Source organism: Aythya fuligula, chromosome 2 (genome assembly GCF_009819795.1).
Source record: "Aythya fuligula isolate bAytFul2 chromosome 2, bAytFul2.pri, whole genome shotgun sequence".
Taxonomy (NCBI): Eukaryota; Metazoa; Chordata; class Aves; order Anseriformes; family Anatidae; genus Aythya; species Aythya fuligula.
Window position 1 is genome coordinate 159,535,136 of NC_045560.1, and position 24,028 is coordinate 159,559,163.

At 42.1% G+C, this 24,028-nt stretch overlaps 1 protein-coding gene across 17 annotated transcripts in view; it reads left to right on the forward strand.

The window, feature by feature from the left end:
- Positions 1–2,510, forward strand: part of SCRIB (scribble planar cell polarity protein) — a 116,625-nt gene extending 114,115 nt beyond the window's left edge. For all 17 annotated transcript variants that reach the window (XM_032180973.1, XM_032180981.1, XM_032180985.1 and 14 more), the window contains one exon: positions 858–2,510. In XM_032180973.1, the coding sequence (XP_032036864.1) occupies positions 858–1,018 (161 nt within the window). In that variant the 3' untranslated portion in view covers positions 1,019–2,510. The remainder of the gene's footprint in view (positions 1–857) is intronic.
- The last annotated feature ends 21,518 nt before the right edge of the window (positions 2,511–24,028 follow it).

The window sequence follows — 24,028 nt, forward strand, 5'->3', positions numbered from 1 at the left end:
TGATCTGATATATATTCATGGATTTCTGTATTTGAGGTTCTCTATTAAATTCAATGACTTCAGGCAGGCTTCCCAGGAGCCAATTTGTACTTGAAGGAAAAATTCTGGGGCTTCAGGAAACTTTTTCCTTTTTACACAAATATCTCACAGTAGATGCTCAAGCAATATTATCACAAGGGGCTTATGTTCCAGGTGTATGTAAAAGTACATGGGGTAAGCTGTACCAGTTCTTTTCGGGAGAGTAAGGAGACACTTAACAGCAGTGTACTTCAGATGTGGAATACATCCTGAAAGGCCTGAGACCAAGTTAACTGAGGGTCAGTCCTGCCAGAATATTTTCTGGTGGGTTATTTTGGTGGGGGACCCAAGTTGAAGTCTAAGTTCACAGAAAGGACTTCAGTCATGCAACTTCAACATTAACCCAGGCCAAAATGCTCTCCTCTCTCAGTAGGTACTGCATACCATCCTGGTGCTCATACTGCTCTTCAGGGCTTGATACTCCTTTGAAACTAGCAAAATGCTTAGCGCACTAACATACACCTCAGTCTCTTCAGCGTACTTGATTTTTTCCTAAAGCTTGGTGCTTCCATACTGTTTTCAGTGAATCCTGGGTGTTAGGGGCAGATATCACCTGAGCTGTGTGACTTTCTTCCCAGACTCCACAGTAGGCAGTACTTTAGGTTAGGTACAGGTCACCTAAAAGTTCTGGGCATGGTATTACTTAATCACATCTTAAAGACTCCAGCACTGTCTCAAATTCAGTACCTAGGTATATCCCTCTGTCATCATTAACTGTATCAGCTAAACACTTAACCTGACACTTTCTCCTAAAATCTTGACTTCTGTTGTTTGTGCAGTTCCTCAGGAGCAAGATGGGCAGCCAGAGGAAGAGGAAACATTACTAACACATGATTCATCAACACCTACTGCATCAGCACTTGAAGAAATGGCTCTGTACAGCAGCAAACGCAAACTCCGACACAGCCGGCGCAGTCTGGAGACTGCTGTCCCAACGTAGATGATCTGATGCACCTGGGTGATAGAATAGCCCAACACAGGGCTCTTGAACTTCCTGTGCTCCAGGAACAGCACTGCCTCCTGGACTCTGGATGGGAACTGAGCACCCCAGGGAGCATTGTGGTTAACTAACTTCGTTTAAGGCTGTGAACCACCCTCTTTTCTCACCCAATAGTGCACTGGGGCGTGTCCTAAACAAAATAGGACAACACTAGACTAAGATGGCTAATTGAGAGGAGGTGTGGGTAGGACAGTGGGCAGCTGCAGTTTGTTAGCCTGTAAATATTGGGGGGGAGGGAGGGGATAGGACGGAGAACATATGAGTGTAAGAGTGTGTAGGGCTCCAGCTGTTATTTCCTCAACTTGGATATTTTTTTAAATAGTTAATATGGGAGCTTCTACTCTGGTATGAATTAGAAGGAAGTTCCAGCCTTTGCTCCTATTTAATTTCCAGTCTTTTGCCAAGAAGCATCTCCTTCCACCTCCCACACTGTGTCACCTCACTTTCTTTTGGGAGTGTGTGGAAGTAGGTAGCTTGGAGGCAAAAAGAAAAAAAATAATTCAGTGAAGTGCCTCCCTCTGACACTGACAACTGACTCAAGCAAAGATGACTGAACGAGCAGGAGCCTGTGCCAGCTCTAGGAAGCATCAGCTCCATTTCACTTGCCTCTGTGAGTGCAGCAATCTGTCCCATGTAGGAAACTGCTCCTGACAGTATTTTGTGCTATTCTGGGAGACAGGTACCTACCTAGAGATACACATAATTGTGTGCATGCAGCGTGAACCACTCTACCTGCATGCTGTTCTAAGTGTCAGAGGAGGCCAGGTATCTGTCTTCTGTCCACTGTGTCTGATTTGGTGAACTGCGGCAGAAATGAGAAAGGAGTAGAAAAGGTGTAGCAAGGGTATAGCAGTGTGCATGTGTGACAGCAATAGAGAGCAGAGTAGTTGGGGATTAGGATGCGGTGGCAGAGGTAGGAGGTGTAAACAGCAGATAAGGTAGCGGGTTAGAATTCAGGAAATGGGGAAGGGTAGGAAATGGCATTGCTGGGGTCAAGTTAGGAGTAATAGGGTCTTACAGATAGGAGGATACTAGTAAGTGACTCCATTGTGTTGCCCACTAGCTGTGAAATGAAATGTGATATTATGAGGGGTGCTCAGTGTGGGACTCTCAAGGAGTGCCTGCTAGGCAGGGAGCACAATGAAGTGAGATGGATCTGGCCTATGCCTTGCAATAACTACACGGTTCTGCTTTCTGCCAGCTTGTTGTCTTCGGGCCCCTGCCCACATAGAACAGGGCAAATACATGCAGGAGGAAAAATAAAAATGAGAAAGGAGCAGGAGTGTCATTCCTGGTTTCCATGAAAGGGCCATGAACAGTCTGTATCAAGTGACCTCTGCATTTGTGGAGGAGACTGACACCGCTTATTGCTCTGAAATCAGTCTCTGCTGCTCTACTGCCCACTACTGAAGTAAAACATCCCTTTTCTTTTCTTGTGTTTTTTTTTTTTTGGTTGTTTTTGTCTGTTTGGGTTTTGTTTGTTTGTTTTGGTTTGTTTTTGTTAATGCCTCCAATAGAGAGAAAGACATCTGAACTTGACAGTAGTTTGATCTGTCTACACAGATACAATGGTGCTCTCTGGTGAACCAGTCCATCAGTAAGACCAGAGTTGTATCTTAAGCCTCTCAGTGGCTGGATGGGGCTTGGGAGTGGCAGGCACTTCTGCTTGTATATTTGCTGTATGACTGGATGCATTTTTTTTATAGTTGAAATTCTCCCTTCATGCCAAAATCCAGTGGATCATTTTTAACTGACTTCATGTTTTAATTTTACAGGTCTTTGAAGGGGGAACTCAGATAATCTCAAGCTGCAGCTATAGCTGCTTCCATCATCAGCAATTTGAGCTTTTCCTTTTTAAAATCTAATTTTAGCATATGCTTTTTAACAAGAGCAATTTTGGAAACAATCCTGGATTGGTTTTGGTGACTAACGTGATTTTTTTCTTTCCCTTTGTGGTACCTGGTGCCAGGTTCTGGGTTCTCTCCCCTTCTCTCCTGAGAGACTCTGAGGGAAAATTAGCGCATCAAGACTGTAACTAGTGAAATTTGTACAACCAAAGAAATCTATTTTGTGGTTCAAGGATAATAAAGTTTACTTTACATTTTAGAACCTTTAGTTAATGTGGTTTGCCCTGTGTGAAGTCTGCAATTTCTATACCAACACTTTCTTTCTGATGATTAGCACACGTATAATCTAGCAATCATGCTGGTAATTTTCCTGCTTCTAGTTCATGAAAGGGGATGAAGTTTTGAGTAACAGAGAACAGCCAGGGGCTGCTGGTATATTAGGAATCAACAGGGAAGCAAACACCTGTGAAATGCCTAAAAGGAATCAGGGTATGTTCACCTGAAAAAGTGACATGGACAACAGCCCAACTTAAGTGTCTTTTTGCCAGTACATGTAACAAACAGGAGGAGTTGGAAGCCACTGTGCAGCTAGAAAACTGTGATCTAATTGGTGTCACTGAAACTTGGTTGGATAAAGCACATGACTGGAGTGCTGCAGTCAGTGGCTATAAACTGTTCAGAAGGGACAGGCAAGGAAGAGGGGGAGCAGAGGGGGACCTGTCTTTAAAAACGGTGATGAACACATTGAGGGCTTATGGCTAAAAACTGGGGGCCAAGCAAACATTCTTACTTCAGCTACAAACAAGGAGCTTCATGCTCACAGGCCTGATCCAGCTAGGGGGCTTCAACCACCCTGATATTTACTGGAAAAGTGGCACAGCAAGATTAAACAGTCCAGGAGGAGACACTTGGAGTGCATTGAGGATATTTTTTAATGCAGGTGATAGCCCAACCAGAATAGAAGCATTATGGGACCTGCAGTAATTACTACCCTGCCCTGGTGGAATTCACAATCCTGAGGTAAGATCTTGAATTTTAGGAGCGCAAACTTCCAGTTGCTTAAAGAATTATTGGATGGGACCCCCTAGAAAACTGCCCCTGAGCAGAAGGGTTAAAGGCTTAAAAGAGCAGAACAGAGCTGACAGCTTTTCAAGGACTTTTTTTTTTTTTTTTCTTGGTGCACAAGATCTCTCAGTTGACATGTTTAAGAAATAAGGCAAGAAAGGCATGAGACCCGCATGGTTGAGTAAGACCTTCCTGGTCAAACTAAAAAGTGAGAAGGAAATGCAGCGGAACCAGGGACATACATCCTGAGGATAATGTAAGGATGCTGCCTGGATGTGTAGGGATTGGATCAGAAAAGCTAGAGGCTGAATTTGGCAAGGAATGTGAAGAACAATAAGAAGGGCTTCTACAGGTATGTTGCCCAGAAAAGGAGGAATATGGAAAATATATGCACCTGATAAATAAGAGGAGAACAAGTGACAACCAATGTGAAAAACTTTTTTTTTTTTTTTTTTTTTTTTTTTTTTTTTTTTTTGTCTCAGTTTTCACTGGTAATTACTCTTCCCACATCTCTCAAGTCCCTGAACCTCAAGGCAGGAACTGGTGTAACAAAGTCGCTCCCATTACAAGAGATCAGTTTTGAGGCCACCTGGTGAACCTGAACATACACAAGTCCATGGGACTGGACAAGCTGCATTTTAAGGCCCTGAGGGAATTGGCTGATGCAAAACTTTCCACCATCTTCGACAAATCATGGCAGCCCAGGAAAGTCTCCAATGACTGGAGAGAAAGAATTCTCACATCCATTGTAAAAAAAGAGTAATAAAGAGGATCCTGGGAACTACTGACCAGTCCTTGTCAACAAAGCAGAGCAGCATTACTGTGGACTGAAATGATAAACTCTACACTATTACTTGATTGCTTAGCATGTTATATATACCTTCTGTAGAAAGCTGGCAAAGACTCACTAAGTTGAACAGCAGTAGAGATGACAAAGCCCTTCTACAAAGGGCAGTCCCAGCAAGAGTAATTTATGGCATTTACATAGTCATAGAATCATAGAATCATAGAATATCCTGAGTTGGAAGGGACCCTTAAGGATCAAGTCCAACTCTTGACACCGCACAGGTCTACCCAAAAGTTCAGACCATGTACCCAAAAGTTCAGTCCATGTATTCAAACTTAATTTTCCCCAGAAATGCATGAAAAACAAAACAAAAACAAAACACCAAAACCCTACAAATATGCAAGGCATATTAACAAAATTTCAGCTATCAAGAGCCTAGATCTAAAAATTTAACTTCCAAAGAAATATATGTGATTAGCAATGGAGAAGAATAATTTGCAATCTAAAAGCCACTTGGACTTTGGGGTAACTACATATCCTGAATCCTCACCTCTAAGGTTATGGGGAAGAAAGAACAAACTCTACAGAAGAAATAAATCAAGCAGATGGGAAGGAACCTTAGTGCTAAGCAAGCACTAAGGCTATATTTTATGCCCACTCTTGCTACAAAGCCCTCAGGTCCTATATGGAAGTTTCTGTGGCTCCAGGTTTAAGTCCTGTCACTGGTGAACAAGTGAGGGATGTAGTTCATGTCCCCCCCTGTATTTCCTTTTATATTGGATGAATGGTAGGCACATCTGAACACCTGCAGGATTCTCTTCAAGGATTTTCAACAGATACGAGGTACTCTAACAGAGGCTGTAATCACAACACATTTACCTATAGGGGGGGGGGGGGGGGAAGGGGGTGTCTTGGACAGCTATGGTTTGTAACCCAACATAATTATGAAAGAGCACACCAGCAGACAGAATTTTACAAATATATAAACATAAGATAATGCCCACTGGAAGAAGTAATTTCTCTGTGGATTTATTCTGGAAAAAGACAAAACAAACAAACAAACAAAAAGCAGTGGGAATCAGTATGCTCAATGAATACATATGTTAAAGTCTGGCATAATTAGATATCACTGGTATTTCAATAAGCACTACAGTGACAGAATCTGAGGTTATTTGGGGGGTACTGCTTCTATGAAATTTCAGCCTACTAGGGTTTTGTAAGGAAGTTAAGAAAACGTCAGTGTCAACAGACCAGGAATGGACAACAGAATGCTGGATCCAGCCATCCCAGGTGATTGCTTGCTAGCCAACATATGCACTGATAGTCTTCCTGATTGCAGAAGCTTGATACACATTGTGGTCAGAAAAACAGGCTTGGTTTACTGTCCTGCTGAAGGCTCTGTGAGCCTACAAGTCTGCTTGATGGATACTCCTGAATAGCCTTGATTATATTATTTGCATATCTTACCTTTTTTTCTGTTTCTTGACCATTCCTTTCTCTGCCCATGCCACCTTTTCTTCGCTTTGATCTCCTCCCAGAAAAAGAACAACCACTAATTATTTCTTCCCTATTGGGCCCAGTTTTGTGTCAGGAGATTGGTCTTTGCAGTACTGTCAGCGTACAATGTCCCTAAAAATAGCACTAGCATCACAAAAGAATGTATTAATCCCAACAGATAATACTAAAAAAGCAAACAAACAAACAAACAAACAAACAAAAAAAAGAGAGAGATAATCCCATGTGAAAGAAACTTGGAAACAGTGCATAGACCAGTGAACAATCACCAGAAATGGCAACAGCCCTTGGTCATGTCTAATGTGAATGTAACGTAAATTCAGTATTCCATAACAACAACTCATTTAAAAATAAATAAATAAATAAATCAGTGTAAAACTCAAGTAGCTTATCCGTGAAGATAACTGGCCACTTTATTGCCAAAGGGACTGTTTGACTGAAAAAATGCTCACAGCACAAAAAAATCTATGTTTTGATATTAGCCAATAATATCTACCTGGGGGAAAAATGTAAAAGTATCTACTTCAAGAATAAGGTGAATATTCAACTGCAAAGGATTTTTCAAACCAATAAAGAATGCCTATAAAAATTAAAACAAACAACAACCACCACCAATAAAATAAAATAAAATAAAATAAAATAAAATAAAATAAAATAAAATAAAATAAAATAAAAAATAAAATCTCTTTAAAAAGGAGGGTAGAGAGGAAAAGGCAAGTGTTAATCACAAGGCTGACAGACATCTCACCTGTGTGATTTGAATCTGAGCATTTCAGCTGTGTTTGCCACTAAACTCTGCCTCATTTCTATAACCACTGCACTAAAGAGTGCTAACTTCAATGTTTTCATGTTTCTTTTTTTTACGACAAGCACATAAGTTAAAAGTGACAAATCAAATCATTAGCATGTGAATGTCTGAGTTCCAACATTCCTTGAAAAACGTTCTTCCTTCATGAGACTTCATAAGTAGCAAGAAAATGAATCATGGAACAAGTTGTCCAGTGGTAGTGGATGCCCCATCCCTGGAAGTGTTTAAGGCCATTTTGGAAGGGACCTTAAATATCATCCAATTCCAACTCCCACCCACCCTCACCCCACACAAAACGGACAGTGACACCTTCCACTAGACCAGGTTCTTCAAAGCCCCATCCAACATGGCCTTAAAAACTTCAAGGGATGGGACATCCATCCATGTTTCAGTATAAATTAAAAAAAAAAGATTAAATAAAAGCCATTTATAAATAAGCCACTAGGGAAATTAGCTAGGTTCTTTATTTCCAAGTTCTTCAGTCTGGCTGATTTGAATACTAAAGAATCTCTTCTTCAAAATGGAAATGCTAAAACTACCACAAATCTGTACCCTGAGTGAACAAGAAAAAAGTAAAAAGTTAATTTCTAAATCTAACTGTATGAATATTTCTCAAAAAATATTAGTAAAGAGCAGAACTTACAAAAAATGAAAAAGAAACTGCTCAAAGAAAGCTATGTGCATAGGTCAGAAAGAAAAAACACAAAGTGAAAACTCCCCCCAAATCAAACTTACTTTACATTTCAAAGTGTAGCTTAGAAAATACACACTTTGCCTCTGCTTTCAAAAGGACTATGATGTTGAAGATGGGAAAAAAATAATATATATATAGTTAATAGGAATGAGGATTAGAAAGTGGAATTGCCTTGCTGGAGTATAGAAAAATTCAAGAATACTATTATCCTCAAGAAAATCCTGCATAATTTCTTTTCCAGAATTTGTAAGGGATGGCGCACTAAATCACAAAGATAAAAAAATACTTAAGGAAATCTTTCCAGTGTGGTGTTGCAGCATGAGTTACTTAAAGCTACTTGTTCACCCCTAGCCCTCTTCCAAATATGTAAGAAAAATATTAATAATTTTCTTCAGACAGGACCTTCTGTGAAACTATTTTATTTGCGATTGCAATGGCGGGCGTCCTGCAAACAGGAACACACAGTAAAAGTTTATCATAACCTTATATTCCCTAATACTTGACACCAGATTTCTCCCGTTTCCTCATTGGCTGAGTACTACAGGTTCACAACCTACTCAATACACTTCTATACCATATATGTACAATTTTATTTGACCAACCATTAATTTCTCCTTTTCAGCTATTTATTCTACAATTTTATCTGAAGCAGACACTGCAACATTTAATCACTGGTCTCATTTTACCCTTTGATTTCCACTTGCATACAAAGTTCAGTTAACGTGAAAAAAATAAAGTAGCAAAATTAAGAGAGAGATAAGGCATCTTCCCCTACCTTTCCTCCTCTAACTAAAAGATAATCAAAGCTTCCTTTGCTAGTTAAACAGAGTTTGTTTTGACTGTTATTGCTTTCAGGAAAGATGCTAAACAAAACCATCTGATGTGTTTACAGAAGAGAACAACTGTGTTGCAAAAAACAAGGTGATGGAGCATGCCAAAGTAGTAACAGAATTCCTAAAATTCTGTATGCGTTTCCATAGCTATTCTTCCATCATTTAAATGTATAAAATCCATTCTTATTCTCCACAGTAAAAATACTGAGTTTTAATTGTGCACTAGAAACAAAAATGAAATACTTTTCCTATTCAAAACACAATGCATCTTCTAGAAGTTTCCCTGAGTAACACTTCAGCAGCCTGCAGGACGAACCAGGATCATCTCCAAAGTGAAAAAGTATATAAACATAGGATTCTTGTAGTATTTGAGGATTTCTATTCTACTTCTGATGCATTCTGTATCTCACAGATTATAATCCAAGTCAATCTTGTGTTGGACACAGAATCCAGACAGTCTATGAAATGATGAAAATTTAGTCCTGCATGGTGTTATTTCACACAGATTTTACTTCGCCTTGTTGACTGTTTAGAACCAAATGACCTACAAGCTTTTGTATTCTCCAGCTGCCTCAAGATGAGAACAAGATCCATGTGTTGTCAATAGCAGAGAATTACTTTGGTGAAATTCTGTTACAGAATCCTAAAGGTAAAGCCATGCTCTAGCCTAGAGAGGAAAGTAAAAAGCTGCCAAGATCTGCACCCTAAGAAAAACTCCTTTCCAGTCCCAACTCTAGTGATCGGTTTAAGTGTGAGCATTTTAGTGAAATTTACTATCCAAGCATCTGAGAACAAGACTTCTCTATAGCACTTCAGAGGTCATGTCCTATATTCATATATGACCAATCTTTAATGAATGGAAATTGAAAAGCAAAACAACAACCAAAGGAAATATCTATCTCATCAGGAGGCATAAGGGAAAAATAAAAATAAATCAGAAACTTCCCACACTTCAAATAAATAATCTAAATAAATCAGGTAGGAAATCATATATAATCTACCTGGTACACCTGAATGGAAAGACAGTGTTGTTGCAGCCTCACGTTGACTATTGTTTACCGTTCTGTGCTCCACAATATACAAAGGATATCAAGATACTTGAAAGTGTCCAGAGGAGGGCAGCAAAGCTGGTAAAAGGGCTGGAATGCATGTCCTCTGAGGACACTTGGGTTTAGTCTGGAAAAAAGGCTAAGCAGAAACCTTATTGCTCTCTGCAGCTTCCTGGGGAGCTGAAATGGAAAGGGAGGTATCAGTTCTTCTCCCTGGTAACCAATGATAGAACATGAGGGAATGGCACAAAGCTGTGCTAGGGGAGGTTCAGACTGTACATTAGGAAAAAAAATCTTTAATGGAACAAGCTTTCAAGTGAAGTGGTTGATTCCTCTGTGTTCAAGAGGCATTTAGACAATGCCCTCAATAATACGCTTTAACTTTGGTTAGCCCTGAAGGGGTCAAGCAGTTGGACTTCATGATCTCTATAGGTCCCTTGCAATTGTTCATTCCATTCCATTCCATTCCATTCCCATATAACACCTGCTTTTACAACCCCAAGATCCAATGGCACAGCTCTGCAAATGTGTGAAAAAACTAGCTAACTTCTAAGTTCACTTCTGGTTAAGGCCTTAAACAAGCAATTCAAGCAAGATTTAAGTACCTAGAACTAAGCCTGAGAATGAACATTAGAACGATTTAAAGGCACACCACAAAAAGGAAAGAAACATAGGTAAAATGTCACAACTAAATCAAAATGTAAGAAGAAAATCAGGTACTAAGCTGTACGGGTGCACACACTAAGGCATACACATTAAACATTAAACACACGATCCAACTCTGTCAGAACATCCTCAAGTCAGTGGTAGTTGAAGGACACGAAGCAACTCGCAGGCTGAGTCACTATGTCCCGACAGTCCCGACAGCTGGCCGCTGCCGCCGCGCGGGGCAAAGAGCTGCTTAGTGCTGCCGGCAGGGGGGGCGGCCGGGACCGCTCAGGCGCGGGCCGCCGGGCTGCAGCGGCGGTGTCACCCGTCGTGGCCGGGCACCGCCGTTCCTTCGCGGGTCACCGGCTCCGCAGCGCAAACTCGCTCCCGGCCGCAGGAGACGGGCCGGGCCACAGGAGCCAGGAGCGTGAAGACGACGCAAGAGCTCGACGACGAGCGGCCCCAACAGCGAGGCACGGAGCCGTTCCGCCACCTCGAGTCGACGGGAGCCGCGGCCGACTGGACCCGGCGGCAGCGCGAGGCCGCCCGGTGACGCCGCCCGGTGACACCGCCTCAGCGCCCAGCTCCGCCCGCACCGTCAGCCGCGAACCGCTCAGCGGGCAGGCGCCGACCCGCGGGGCGCTGGGTCGCTGTCCGGCGGGGGCGTTCCTTCCAGCGAACACAGACTTATTCCAGCGGCTCTGAATGGAGCAGAACCGAGGGGGGAGGAGGCACTGCGAGAGTGGCACGTTCGTGCTCAGCCGCCCGAATCCTGTCAGCGGGAGCATGTTTGAACAAAAGTGCTTTAAGAAACTTAAATGCAAGGTACGTACCTGTGAAGAGTAAAGACACGTCTGCAATGAATGTACAGTATTCTTTAAAGTTTATTGAAAAATCTGGGGGCAGCACTCACAGAAAACAAGTCAGCCTAAGTTAATAAGATCACGGGATGTAACAGTGGGTGCTTAGATGTGCAAAAGCGCCTAGCAACGTCTGCAACAGAGACTGAGCTACATGTTTGGAAGCCGAAGTTCGACAACTTCAGACAATAAAAAGGTGCAGTTCTTCAACTACAGAAACTACTTACCTGCGGTTTTGCTGAATTCTCAGTCAATCAATTGAAGCCAACATTCTTCTAATATGTTTTCACAGCAAAATGATGATTAGTTTTTCTGGTCTTCTCATGCAAGTCAACTGCATTTAAACTGACTACACTCTGCGTCTTCTCTACGTGCTACAATACTGATTTATGTAAATAGAATCTATATTAGAAATTAAAATGCAACTTTTACTACTGAAGCTAGAGACCCTGGCAAATGGTGTGATGAGCTCAGATCATAGGGGATCTGTTTCTCCAGCCTTTTTTCTGTGGGGAGACTTTAACTGGCCAGGCCAAGCATATGCGTGTCAGATCATACTGAAAGTTCAGCCACACTGAATTTGAATGCCACCCTATGCTGACTGGGGATTACCAATCTAGTCACATGTCAAAGTGTCATTATCTCATCACAGGAACCTTCATTCCTTATATCGTCTCCTACATCTTTCCCCAGGAGAAAAGGATGGCAGTATTAGCTGAATATTCTGCTAAGAAAACAACAAAAGCATGCTGGTACCCAAAGAATGCTGCTATACCAACGATATTGACTGTAATGATTCTTCCTCTTATTCCCAATTTTAGACTGTTAATTTAAGGCATTTTTTTTCACTAAAAGCAGAAAACAAAAAACAAAAAACAAACAAACAAACAAAAAAAAACTATAAGCATAATAGTGAAATTAGGCAGGACTAAATTTATATTCATGTTCCCACTTCCATACTTCTTTTCAGATGTCAGTCCTGTTATAATAATGTCAGATTTCTCCATAGCCACACTTGAAAAAAATAATCTTTACAATAAATAATTACCATGAAGAACTGGGAGGGGAATGAAGGAGGCAAATTTCTGAAGAGACTCCTCCAGTATCTGTGAGCAAAGCAAGGCTGAGAAGTCAAAGACTGGAGTACAATGAATTCTTCAATGATACACAAGCATGTGTTCACTGCATAAAAAATAAGTTCTATGCTGAGTGCCTGCTGGTAGCTATTACTTCGTGATACTGAGCTGGAATAAGAACAGGAAGATCTTGTTAAACAGCTTCAGACTAGAAAGATAGGAGAAAGCAAAGTTACACTTAACACAGATAAGGTAATGTATACAAATGAAGTGTCTGGAAGAGATCAAAAATAGAAGGGGCAGAAAGGGTTAGTCACAGATGTTAAGTCAAAAGGAGCCTTCACTGTCTTCTCTTCCATTATAGTAGTCCAGGGGATCTGAAATGCTAAAGTAAGCAACTCAAGAGATCAAGAAAGATGTGTTACTATTCTCCTCCAGGTCCTGGGTCATGTCAGTTCATCTTCTTCGGTGGAGATGCTGTGTCTCTGTCCCTGGTATACTGATAGTGATCATAGAAGGCCAACTGCTCTTTACAGGATGGAGAGCCGGGGCAAAGCATAACAGTAAGATCTCCTAAGCCAGGTTAGGAGTGTCACCAACCAGAACTCAGTCCCATAATGACTGAACAGTGATGGAGACAGGGTCAGCTGAGAGTCCAGACAACCAGACAAGCTTGTGGTGGCAAGGTAGATCTGAGGTCAAATTAGGAAGTCTGACCACTGGTCAGGGTCAGGTCCAGTGATGGTGACCAGGTTCAGACACAGCTGATTGCTGGGCAGGTCCATAATGACAAAACAGGTCTGAGATGAAGATGGGTAGTCAGTCATGGTTCAGGGCCCAGATAAGCAGGCATGGGCATGGCTGTAGCTGGGATGGAAAGCAATATTCCTCTGATGTAGCTCAAGCAGGACAGAAGGCATCGGCTGAAGGTGAAAGGGAGATCCTGAGGCCCATGGACTGAAGGCTAGTGAGGGCCATTATAGCCTGCTAGTGCACTTAGGGCCCTGATATTTACACTGGATGATCATGTTTACTCCCGTCTCTTCCTGCGTTTCTCCTCTGAAAACTCTATGACATTTGTCATTCATCTGAGATTTATTCCATTGTCACTGCTAGCCATTTATAAAATGATGATTCTAACAGTTACTGATTCAGATTCTAACAGTTACTGATATGGCTAAATAATTTTAGAGAAATTAAAAAGATTTGGAGAGACAACCAAGCACAGAATCGTAGAATTCTTCTGGACTGCCCTTGTCACTGCTGATTACTAAGAATCTTGTTCCTTCCTAATTTGACTTGAATGACGCAACTTGTAGAGTGGGATCATACACCAGCTAGAAATGCAAACTAGGGAGTGTTTTTGCCCTTTGTCAGGACAAAACAAGCCCTTTCTGCAGGTCACCTTAGTCAGTGCTTTAGAAATAAATATTCTCAGACAGTACAAATAAGAAAACAGTTGAGCTTGTTCCATCCTATCTTCTAATAACACTGACAATCTCCAAACTTTACTTCTCTCCAATTTCTCTTCTGGGAAATATATTTTAGAACATTAGGGGTTGGAAGGGACCTCAAGAGATCATCGGGTCCAACCCCCATGCCAAAGCAGGTTCCTCAGAGCAGGCTGCCCAGGTAGGCGTCCAGACGGGCCTTGAATATCTCCAGAGAAGGAGACTCCACAACCTCCCTGGGCAGCCTGTTCCAATGCTCTATCACCCTCACTGTGAAGAAGTTCTTTCGCATGTCAGTGCGGAACTTCCTGTGCTGTAACTTGCAGCCATTGCCCCTTGTCCTGTCCCCACAAACCACTGAGAAGAGGTTGGCTACATCCTTCTGTCCCCTATCCCTCAGATATTTATATACATTGAGGCAACCTCTCTCAGTCTTCTCTTCTCCAGGCTGAACAGACCCAGGTCTCTCTGCCTTTCTTCTAAGGGAAAATGCTCCAGGCCCTGTATCATCTTTGTGGCCCTCCGCTGGACTCCTTCCAGGAGATCCCTGTCTTTCTTGTACGGGGGAGCCCAGAACTGGACACAGTACTCCAGGTGAGGCCTGACCAGGGCAGAATAGAGGGGGAGGATCACCTCCCTTGACTTGCTGGCCACGCTCCTTTTAATGCACGCCAGGATCCCATTAGCCCTCTTGGCCACAAGGGCACACTGCTGACTCATGGTCAACCTGTCGTCCACCAGGACCCCCAGGTCCTTCTCAGAGCTCCACTCCAGCAGGTTGTCCCCCAGCCTGTACTGATACATCCGGTTGTTCCTTCCCAGGTGCAGGACTCTACACTTGCTCTTATTAAATCTTATTTCCCCACAGTTATAAACAAGCTACTAGCCAGCATACTGTTGTAGAATGAAAGCAGCAACTGTCTTTCCTAAGAACAAACACTAACGTCTTTGCTAGTGTGAGCAATGGCACAGATAATACCTTCAAAGAAGAACAAAGATAATCAAATTATAAGAGAAATAAAATGGTTGGATAAGTAATGTCAATAATGCTACGAATAAAACTAATGCCTTTTCAGTTTTTACTTCCCTTTTAACTTGCTAACAGTTTTGACCAGGACAGGCAGACAAAATAAAGCTTCAGTCCCTGAAGCATGTGAGGTGTACATAGGGAGTGAGGACATAATGAAAGATAAGATTCTGTTAGGCCATGTTTTCAAGTTATAATCCAGCCTGAATAAATCACAGATGAGAATGGTTCTCAACAGCTGGCATCCTGACCATAGATTTCACATTGATCAGCTAGAGGCAGAAGTCCTTCCAAGCACAGGCTGTAACTTTCTTCCAGTCCTTTGTGATTTCCAGAGGAGAAGGATGAACACTGATATACAGGAGGCAGGTATTTATGTCCTTCTTGTGTATTTTGGCAAGATTTGTCTACGTGCTATGCCAACAAAATCCTAGAATTGGGCTGAGGACAATACAGCCTTGGACTTGCCTTTCCATATTACAGTACACTTCTGCCCTTTCCTGCCAATTGTGTCAATGCACTAATTTGCTGAGCCACTATATGAAATGGATCCAGAAACAATTCAAAAATTTAATAAGTTTAAAGAGAAAATGTTATCTTTCTCAGTTTATGGTGAAGTGGCAAAGGTATAGGTACAAATGTCAGAAATAAAAAGGAAAAAAAAAAACACAACAGTTAAAATACAAGATGCAAACAAGTACACGATAATGCAGAGCATCTTCATTACTGTGGACTACCCAAGGAAAGCCAATAACATTTTTCATGGAATAATCATACTTTAAGCAGCTCCCTCAAGTTCTGGGTAAGTTATTGTCTCTTCCACCAATTATTCTAGTCTGGGTTTCCTGCATTAATTCTCAGCATATGCATAATCTTGTCATCTCAGCTCTTTAACTTCTTTGTTTTCAGTATCCTCCTCATCCCTGGTAAGCCTATGTGCTGCAGGTCTGCAGCCAGAAATGGAACTTTTGTGGCTTCATGGATACTTTAGTTGTATATCTCCCTTGCATGAGATAGTGTTTTTATATACATTAGTTTTATAAGAGAAATAACTTCATATAATTTCATCAAAATGACTTGATGCCATAGCATCACTTCTGTTCATACATCTGCCACTGCTGCTATTTAAATTCATACTGGTGAATATATGTGTAATTTATGACATGCACTCTTTTGCAGGTCAGAAGCCTGCAAAAGAGTGCCTGTCCTTACGCAATAAGGAAAAGCAGAGTCACTTTCCCAAATGGGTACAAATTTCTAAGAACCAAGTGTCCACCATGTGTCACATCAAAATAAATAAATAAATAAATAAATAAATAAATAAACAAATAAACAAATAAATAAATAAATATGCAGGAATGGGACCACAGGTTACCATGTACCTGAGACAAGAGTGTGACTGCATGCATTTGTTCACTAGTGAACAAGCTGGACTAGCCAGTAGGTGGGAAACACGTAGGGTTCCAGATCTGGCTGGGGTATTGGACAGACATTGGAGACATGCTGATACTCAAGGGTTCCATGAAAGCATGCGTGTGTTTGTAAGTCTTGAGAGCGGGGAGTGTAATTGCTTTCCCTTGAGAACTTAAATACCGATCAGCCAAATAGGAAAAACAAGACTTGACTGCCTGTATTGAGGTTACTTCTTGTAGCGTTAAATATGACTGCTGTTGATAGCAACCCCAGCTGAAGGCACCAAGTTTGGTTCCTGCAGGAAGGCATAAGGAACCCCAAGGCCCCAGATAGCTGAAGGACACAGCTACTTAGAACATTCCTTAATATTAACCTCCTCGGACAGGAAGAAAAACAGGACAGTTGGACCAAAACATGGTGTATGCAATTATATGTGTAGAAAAATATGATCTATTATGTAACGTTTTGCAGCCATTTATTCATATGTTTACTCATACAAGTGGTGAGAAACTCATTCAGAGATTAAATAGGCTGCAGAACCATTGATCTGAACCGATAAAACTGATACAACATGTATTCACAAGATCTAACTGGAGGAAAAAAATGATACCTAATCAATAGTCAAGTATCATCAAAGTCCTGCCTTAAGAGTAGAAAAGAGATTACTGAGCCCTGCATGTGGGAATATCATTGTTTCAAGCCAAAAGCCACTACAATCACAAAGTTCGTATCCCTGTTTTATCTTCATTCACTCTGCGTCTCAGTGAGCAGCAATCAGCCATATCCATTACTGATCACACAGACCTTTGTGCTATGCGTTGGTTCAGCCTACTGTATCACCTAGTTGAAATACAGCTACAGACAAAATTTCCTAGGATAGGGGATAGAAAGCTGCTGTGGACAGAATGCTGTGTGCATTCTGTGTAAGCAGAATGCAGAATAGCCTGCTCATCTTTTCAAGCAGGTTCACTGTTACTTTGTTTGCTGCTTTCTCTCTGGGTGTTGAAGTCTAACAGCTGTAACAACTGCTGCAATCTGAAATTAGGTACACTTACTTCTGATTACTTTGTTTTATCCCACTGTAGCATCATGTCATTAACCCATATTATAAGCAATCTGGGGCAGCAAATGTCTCTTTCCTATTGGCTCTTTGTTTAAAGGTAGTCAGCATAAAAGAGCCCTGGTGAAGACATTAGTCACAAATCATAATTATCTAAGGGTATTACTAAATTAATCCAGTATGACAATAAAATTATTAAAAAAAATAATAAAAAATTAACAAATGCATTGGCTGACAATTCCTTAAAAATAACTAGTATTATATTGGAAATAATAAGGAAAAATAAACATAACCAACCTTCTGAATAAAAAAGCAACAAAACATTATTAATAGTTGGGGGGTGGTGATGTACGTGGAGCAGGGGCTGGACTGTGTGGAACTTAAAGTTAGCGATAGCAAAGTAGAGAGCCTCTGGGTAAGGATTAAGGGACGAACAAATAAAAAGGATGTTGTGGGAGTCTATTACAGACCATCCGGCCAGGATGACAACACCAATGAATTATTCTTTGTGGAACTAAGAGATACCTTGAGATCAACTCCCCTTGTACTTATGGGTGACTTCAACTTGCCAGATGTCAACTGGGATTACCACACGGCTGACAGTAGCAAGTCCAGGAGGTTCATAAAGCACCTAGATGATAACTTCTTGGTGCAGGTGCTAAGGGAGCCAACTAGGAAAGATGCCCTCCTTGATCTGTTGCTGGAAAACAGAGAGAGTCTTGTGGGAGACATGGCGATTGGCAGCCGTCTCAGTCATAGTGACCATGAAGTGGTTGAGTTTAGAATTTATGGTGACAGAAGGAAAACTGCCACCAAAACTTCATCACTGGATATGGGGAAAGCAGACTTCAGGCTGCTCAGGGAACTAGTCAGCAAGGTCCCCTGGGAAACTGCTTCTGAAGGCATTGGCGTCGAGCAGTGCTGGTCAGTCTTTTAAGCACTGCCTCCTAAAAGCACAGGATCAGGCAATTCCAAAATATCGGAAGTCAAGAAGGTGGGGCAGAAGGCTGGCCTAGCTGACCAGGGATCCTCTTCTGGAGCTTAGGCAGAAAAAGAAAATGTACGGCTGCTGGAAGGAGGGTCAGGCGATGTGGAAGGAATACAAGGACACTGTTCACGTTTGTATGGAGAAAATTCATGTGGCCAAAGCCCAATTAGAGTTGAAGCTGGCCAGGTCAGTGGGAGACAATAAAAAGGGTTTTTTTTTAGATATGTGACAGAAAAAAAAGAGGGCCAAAGAAAACATAGGTCCGCTGCTTGATGGGGAAGGTCACCTCACAGACAAGGACACGGGCAAAGCAGAGATGTTTAATGCCTTCTTTGCCTCTGTCTTCAACGCTGATGATGGGCTTCAGGACCCAGGGTGCCCTGAGCTAGAGAACCATGACAGTGGGAATGATAAACTCCCAACTGCCCCTGAACATGTGTGGGATTTGCTGCTCCACTTGGATCAGTACAGGTCCATGGGTCCAGATGGGATTCATCCCAGGGTGCTTAGAGAGCTGGCTGACATCATCACGGAACCTCTCTCAATTATTTTTCAATGGTCTTGGGAATTTGGAGTGGTCCCAGTAGACTGGAAGCTAGCAAATATACCAATTTTCAAGAAGGGCAAGAAAGAAGACCCTGGCAATTATAGGCCTGTCAGTCTCACATCAGTGCCTGGTAAAATTATGAAGAAGATTATCCTTGAAGTTACTGAAGCGTACCTGAGGGACAATGCAGTCATTGGTCCCAGCCAACATGGGTTCATGAGGGGCAGGTCCTGTTTAACAAATCTGATTTCCTTTTATGGTAAGATCACCCATCTAGTCAATCAAGGGAAACCAGCTTATGTGATCTTTTTGGATTTCAGTAAAGCTTTTGACACAGTTTCCCATAGGATCCTACTGGACAAAATGTCCAGCATACAGCTAAACAAAAACATCATACGATGGGCAAGCAATTGGCTGACGGGCAGGGCTCAAAGGGTTGTGGTAAATGGGGCCACATCTGGCTGGTGGACGGTCACCAGTGGGATCCCCCAAGGCTCCATTTTAGGGCCAGTCCTCTTCAATGTTTTTATAAATTATTTGGATGTAGGACTAGAAGGTGTTTAGAGCAAATTTGCCAGTAACACTAAACTTGGAGGAGTTGTGGACTCTGTTGAGGGTGGAAAGGCCTTGCAGAGGGATCTGGACAGATTGGAGAGCTGAGTGATCACCAACCGCATGAAGGTTAACAAGAGCAGGTGCTGAGTCCTGCACCTGAGACGGGGCGACTCTGGCTATACGTACAGACTGGTCAATGAGATGCTGGAGAGCAGCCCCACAGAGAGGGATCCGGTGGTTTTGGTTGATAGCAAGTTGAATATGAGCCAGCAGTGTGCCCTGGCAGCCAGGAGAGCCAACCGCATCCTGGGGTGCATCAAGCATGGCATTTCTAGTCGGTCAAGGGAAGGGATTGTCCTGCTCTACTCTGTGCTGGTGTGGCCTCACCTCGAGTACTGTGTGCAGTTCTGGGCACCGCAGTATAAAAAGGACATAAAATGTCAGAGAGTATCCAGAGAAGGGCTACAAAGATGGTGAAGGGCCTAGAGGGGAAGGTGCATGATAAGCAGCTGAGGTCACTTGGCCTATTCAGCCTGGGAAAGAGGAGGCTGAGGGGAGATCTCATCACAGTCTACAGCTTCCTCATGAGGGGGAGTGGAGGGGAAGGCACCAATCTATTCTCTTTAGTCACCAGTAATAGGACCTGAGGGAATGGTGTCAAGCTGAGACAGGGAAGGTTTAGGCTAGACATCAGGAAGAGGTTCTTCACTGAGAGGGTGGTCGCACACTGGTACAGGCTCCTCAGGGAAGCAGTCACTGCACCAAGCCTGTCGGAGTTTAAGAAGGGTTTGGACTGTGCACTTAGTCACATGGACTGAATTTTTGGGTAGACTTGTGTGGTGCCAGGAGTTGGACTTGATGATCCTTATGGGTCCCTTCCAACTCAGGATATTCTATGATTCTAGTTATTGATTGGAAAGATGCAGGTAATATCCTAATTCTGTAAGTGTGATGAAGAAGTATTTTTTAGACCATTAGCAATGAGATCACCTCTGTCATGAACTCCCTTCCTAAAATCAGGCATTCTAGATAATTTTCACTCTAGAGTAAAACAGACACTGGCTCAGGAAACATCAAACCTATTTAAAGTTCAGAAAACGTGGAAGAGCTGATAATGGTAACATAATGTTGCTGATTCATTTGTGTATACAGCAGTAGTGAGCCTGACAATAAAAGTATCTGTACAGTTTGATAGATTTTTAAGCTAGAAGAAAAAAAAGTCAATAAATACAGTTTAAAGGATGGGAGAAGAGATTTTAAAATGTTGTTTATTTAATTTACTGAAGAGAAGACTGAAAGGTGATGTGTTTATGTTAGTTGAATTATTGACAAATATTTAAGTCAAATATAGGTTATTAGACTCAATGCAGAAGACTAAATTCTATGTACATTATAACATAGGAGACTGTAGCAGAAGAGCGATAGTTTTTTCTGGCCATAAGCTTTATGAAGGCAAGTGCCACTACACTGACATTCACCTCAAATACGGTATCCAGGAAGAATATTTCAAAAGGGATCTTGCTTGCTGGTAGAAATTAGAGCCAGAGTGTATGTGGATTTTACATTCCTTGACAGATAATTTTAAACTTTATTACAAATAATTATTATTTAAGGAATAAAAGGTTTGTAAGGCCACACACTGAAACCTTGTTGAAAATTTTTGTGAAACAATCACAAAGAAAATAATTTGCAAAACAATTTTTATTTGACCTTTAGGGGGATTTGAAAATTCATGTTTCAGTATGATACATGAAAAAGACCTAAACTAAATGAAACTTGCTTTCCTTACAGTCATCTTTGGTTCAACTCAACCTAAATGTCATCTTCAGATTAGAAGTGCTATTTATCCCATCTAAATTTAGGTGTTTCTATATAAGATAGCTGATTCATCTCCCTCTGTACTCAGTGGGGTTTAGCTGTAGTTCACCTCTGTTTTCGAAGGTCTGAATAGCATCCTAGACTCCATTGACATAGTAACAAGCCCTCCAAAGACTATAAAATGATCATGGGTAACTTGCTGTGTTGTGGACACCTACATTGTAATCAACAATGTTGAGTCAAATAAATTCTGCCTTACATATATATATCATTACCAGGATGCTATTGGCAGTATCATCACTTTTTTGGGCCTCCTTTGGAATGTTGTTTCAGTTAAAATTAAATGGAAGGACAAATAAAGACAGAACTGTATCTTAAACTATTCACTTAAAAAAAGGAGACAATGTAATTTCTTAGACTAACAAATAGATACGAAAGAGCTTTGAAATTTCTTTACAACAAATGTGCTAAAACTGCTTCTTTAACACTGTCGACAGAGTATTAGGTATTTCAGGAAGCACACTCTAGGCTGTACCCCTGTCTGTGAATCTCACAAACAACCTTCACTTCTGAAAGATGCCGTATTATAACTGGAGTGAGTTATGACTGAACTGCTGATAACTTCAGTCAGGGAAGGAATCAACTTCATCTTTGCAACAGACCCTTCACTTACAGTGTCAGTTTTCTTTGCCATTAGCGAAAATGCCAGATGACCCGGACTCGAAGCCAAACAGCTTACAAATACCACACAGCCCTGTGCATCTCTTGGCACAACCTGTGTACATCATCAAGACAGCACAGAAGGTTCAGATCACCTCATGGATGAAAACCAGCTGGTCAAAGCAGAACCTGAGTAAGAAAATGGTCATAATGTTAGATAAATTAAAGTATTTTGGAAAGCCTTCTATCACATATACCTTTCTTTGGCTGAAGGTACACACAATTGGAGCAGTCAGAGTGTAGATTAGACATATTATCAGACTCACAGGCATCAGCGGCAATAAAAAAATCAATTACAAGTTAGAAAAAGCAAATCACCATGAGGGTGGTCAAGCTTAGCAACAGGAACTGAATGAAGCTGTCGGATCACTGTCTTTGGAGATACTGAAAAAAAAAAACCACAGAAAATACTACTGAATAACATGATCTAATGGATTCTGAATTGAATGGGGATGCTGGACTATTTGTCTCCATGGAGACTTTTCAAACCAAAATTATTCTATGATTTCTTTCTATACTCAGATAACAGTCTTTCTATACTCAGATAACAGTAACAACTAATATATTCAGCTGTCTTTTATTATCTATAAGATGCAATCTTATCCCAGTAGATGATGATCACAGTTATTCATGCTTTTGAACAACTGCATTAACCAACCATGCTTCAACTTTACATAATACAGCAGAGTATCTCCTCAGTAATGTGTTAACCACAAGAGCATCAAACTGACCAAGTACTCCTTACACTGGCTTCTTTGGATAAACACCTTTGGATAAATTCTAAGTTGTGCTTCTTACCTCCAGGGTGTGCACATGGAAAATACAAAGATCATCTGAAGTTCTAAATTTTGATGGAGATTGTCATAACCATCCCAATGGCACAACAGAACTTTCCATCAGAAAGCAAATTTGCTTAGGCTTACTTGTATTTTAAAACATTTATTTGATCTTGCCTTTTCTAACAAAGATAGCAACCTACACGTTGAAAACAAGAACAACATAAAAACTTTATCAAAGGAAAATATTCCAAGACATACACAATTATACCAAAGAGAAGAGGAAAACAGCAAGACAAAGCAGAGATAAGTCACGTGATGGATGGATGATTGCTGCTGGAAACATCTACTTGCAGCTGAAATCACTGACAGATAAGAAACTGCAGAGTTCAGATTGTTTTACCTCCATAGATGGCCATCCATCCTGCATTCTTTGTATCCCTAAAAGGTGTAATTCTTGAAGTCTTCAACTAAGCACTCAAAGTAAGTGGGGCATTGTAAATAGAATATTCCTGCTCCAGTTCCTTTCCTCCAAAATAGAGATAATCACACCATCACAGCCCAATTGAGTACTTAGAAATTAATTGATGTTTGTTGAGCATTCCAGCAGTATACTGATGAATAGCATGGCAACACCTACATGGAAGTTAATAACTCCATTCAGTCTGGTGCTTAAGTGGCGTGTGGTGAATAATGCCCTGGGCAACACAGTGAAGGATGATTAAAAGCTGTATTTACTGGTTACCTCCTCAGTTGGAACTCTCTCCGTCCTTTTGCATTGAGTGAAATAAGCTCCTTCTGAAAAATTTCCCACAAGGATGCTACTGATGTCTGTACAATCGTGCACATTTCCAAGTTCTGAAGACATCCCCTCCTGTCTTGGCTCCTTAATATTAAATTACGCTTTGTAATGCTTACACGAAATTATCATACAATACATGACCATACAGAAGGAAGCAAGACCCAGGAATGGACGGTACGGGATGCGCGGGCACGCCCTGACTGCGCTGTGCGTGCACATGCACCACGCATCACGGCTCACCCGGCCGCGCCCGGCCTTCCTGTGCCGCTCGCCCTCGGCCACAGCGCCCGGCCGCCCCCCGCGCCCTCTCGCTGCAGGGCCCCGTCCCGCCGTCCTAGCGCTGCGCGGGCACCCAGGCGCCGCCAGCAGGACAAGCTCAACGAGCGCCGAGGCCGCGTTCCCCGCCTCTGGAACATGGCGCCCGCGTCGCCCCGGCCCCGGCCCCGGCCCCGGCCCCGCCCCCGCCCCCGCCCGCCGCGGTGCCCGGGCCCGCCAGAACCGGGCTGCCAGGCCTGAGTCACCGCCGCCTCCCGCGGAGCCGCCTCCCGCCGCGCCCTCCCAGCCGCCCGGGCACCGCCCGGCACACAGCAGCCGCGGCGGTTGCCAGGCTG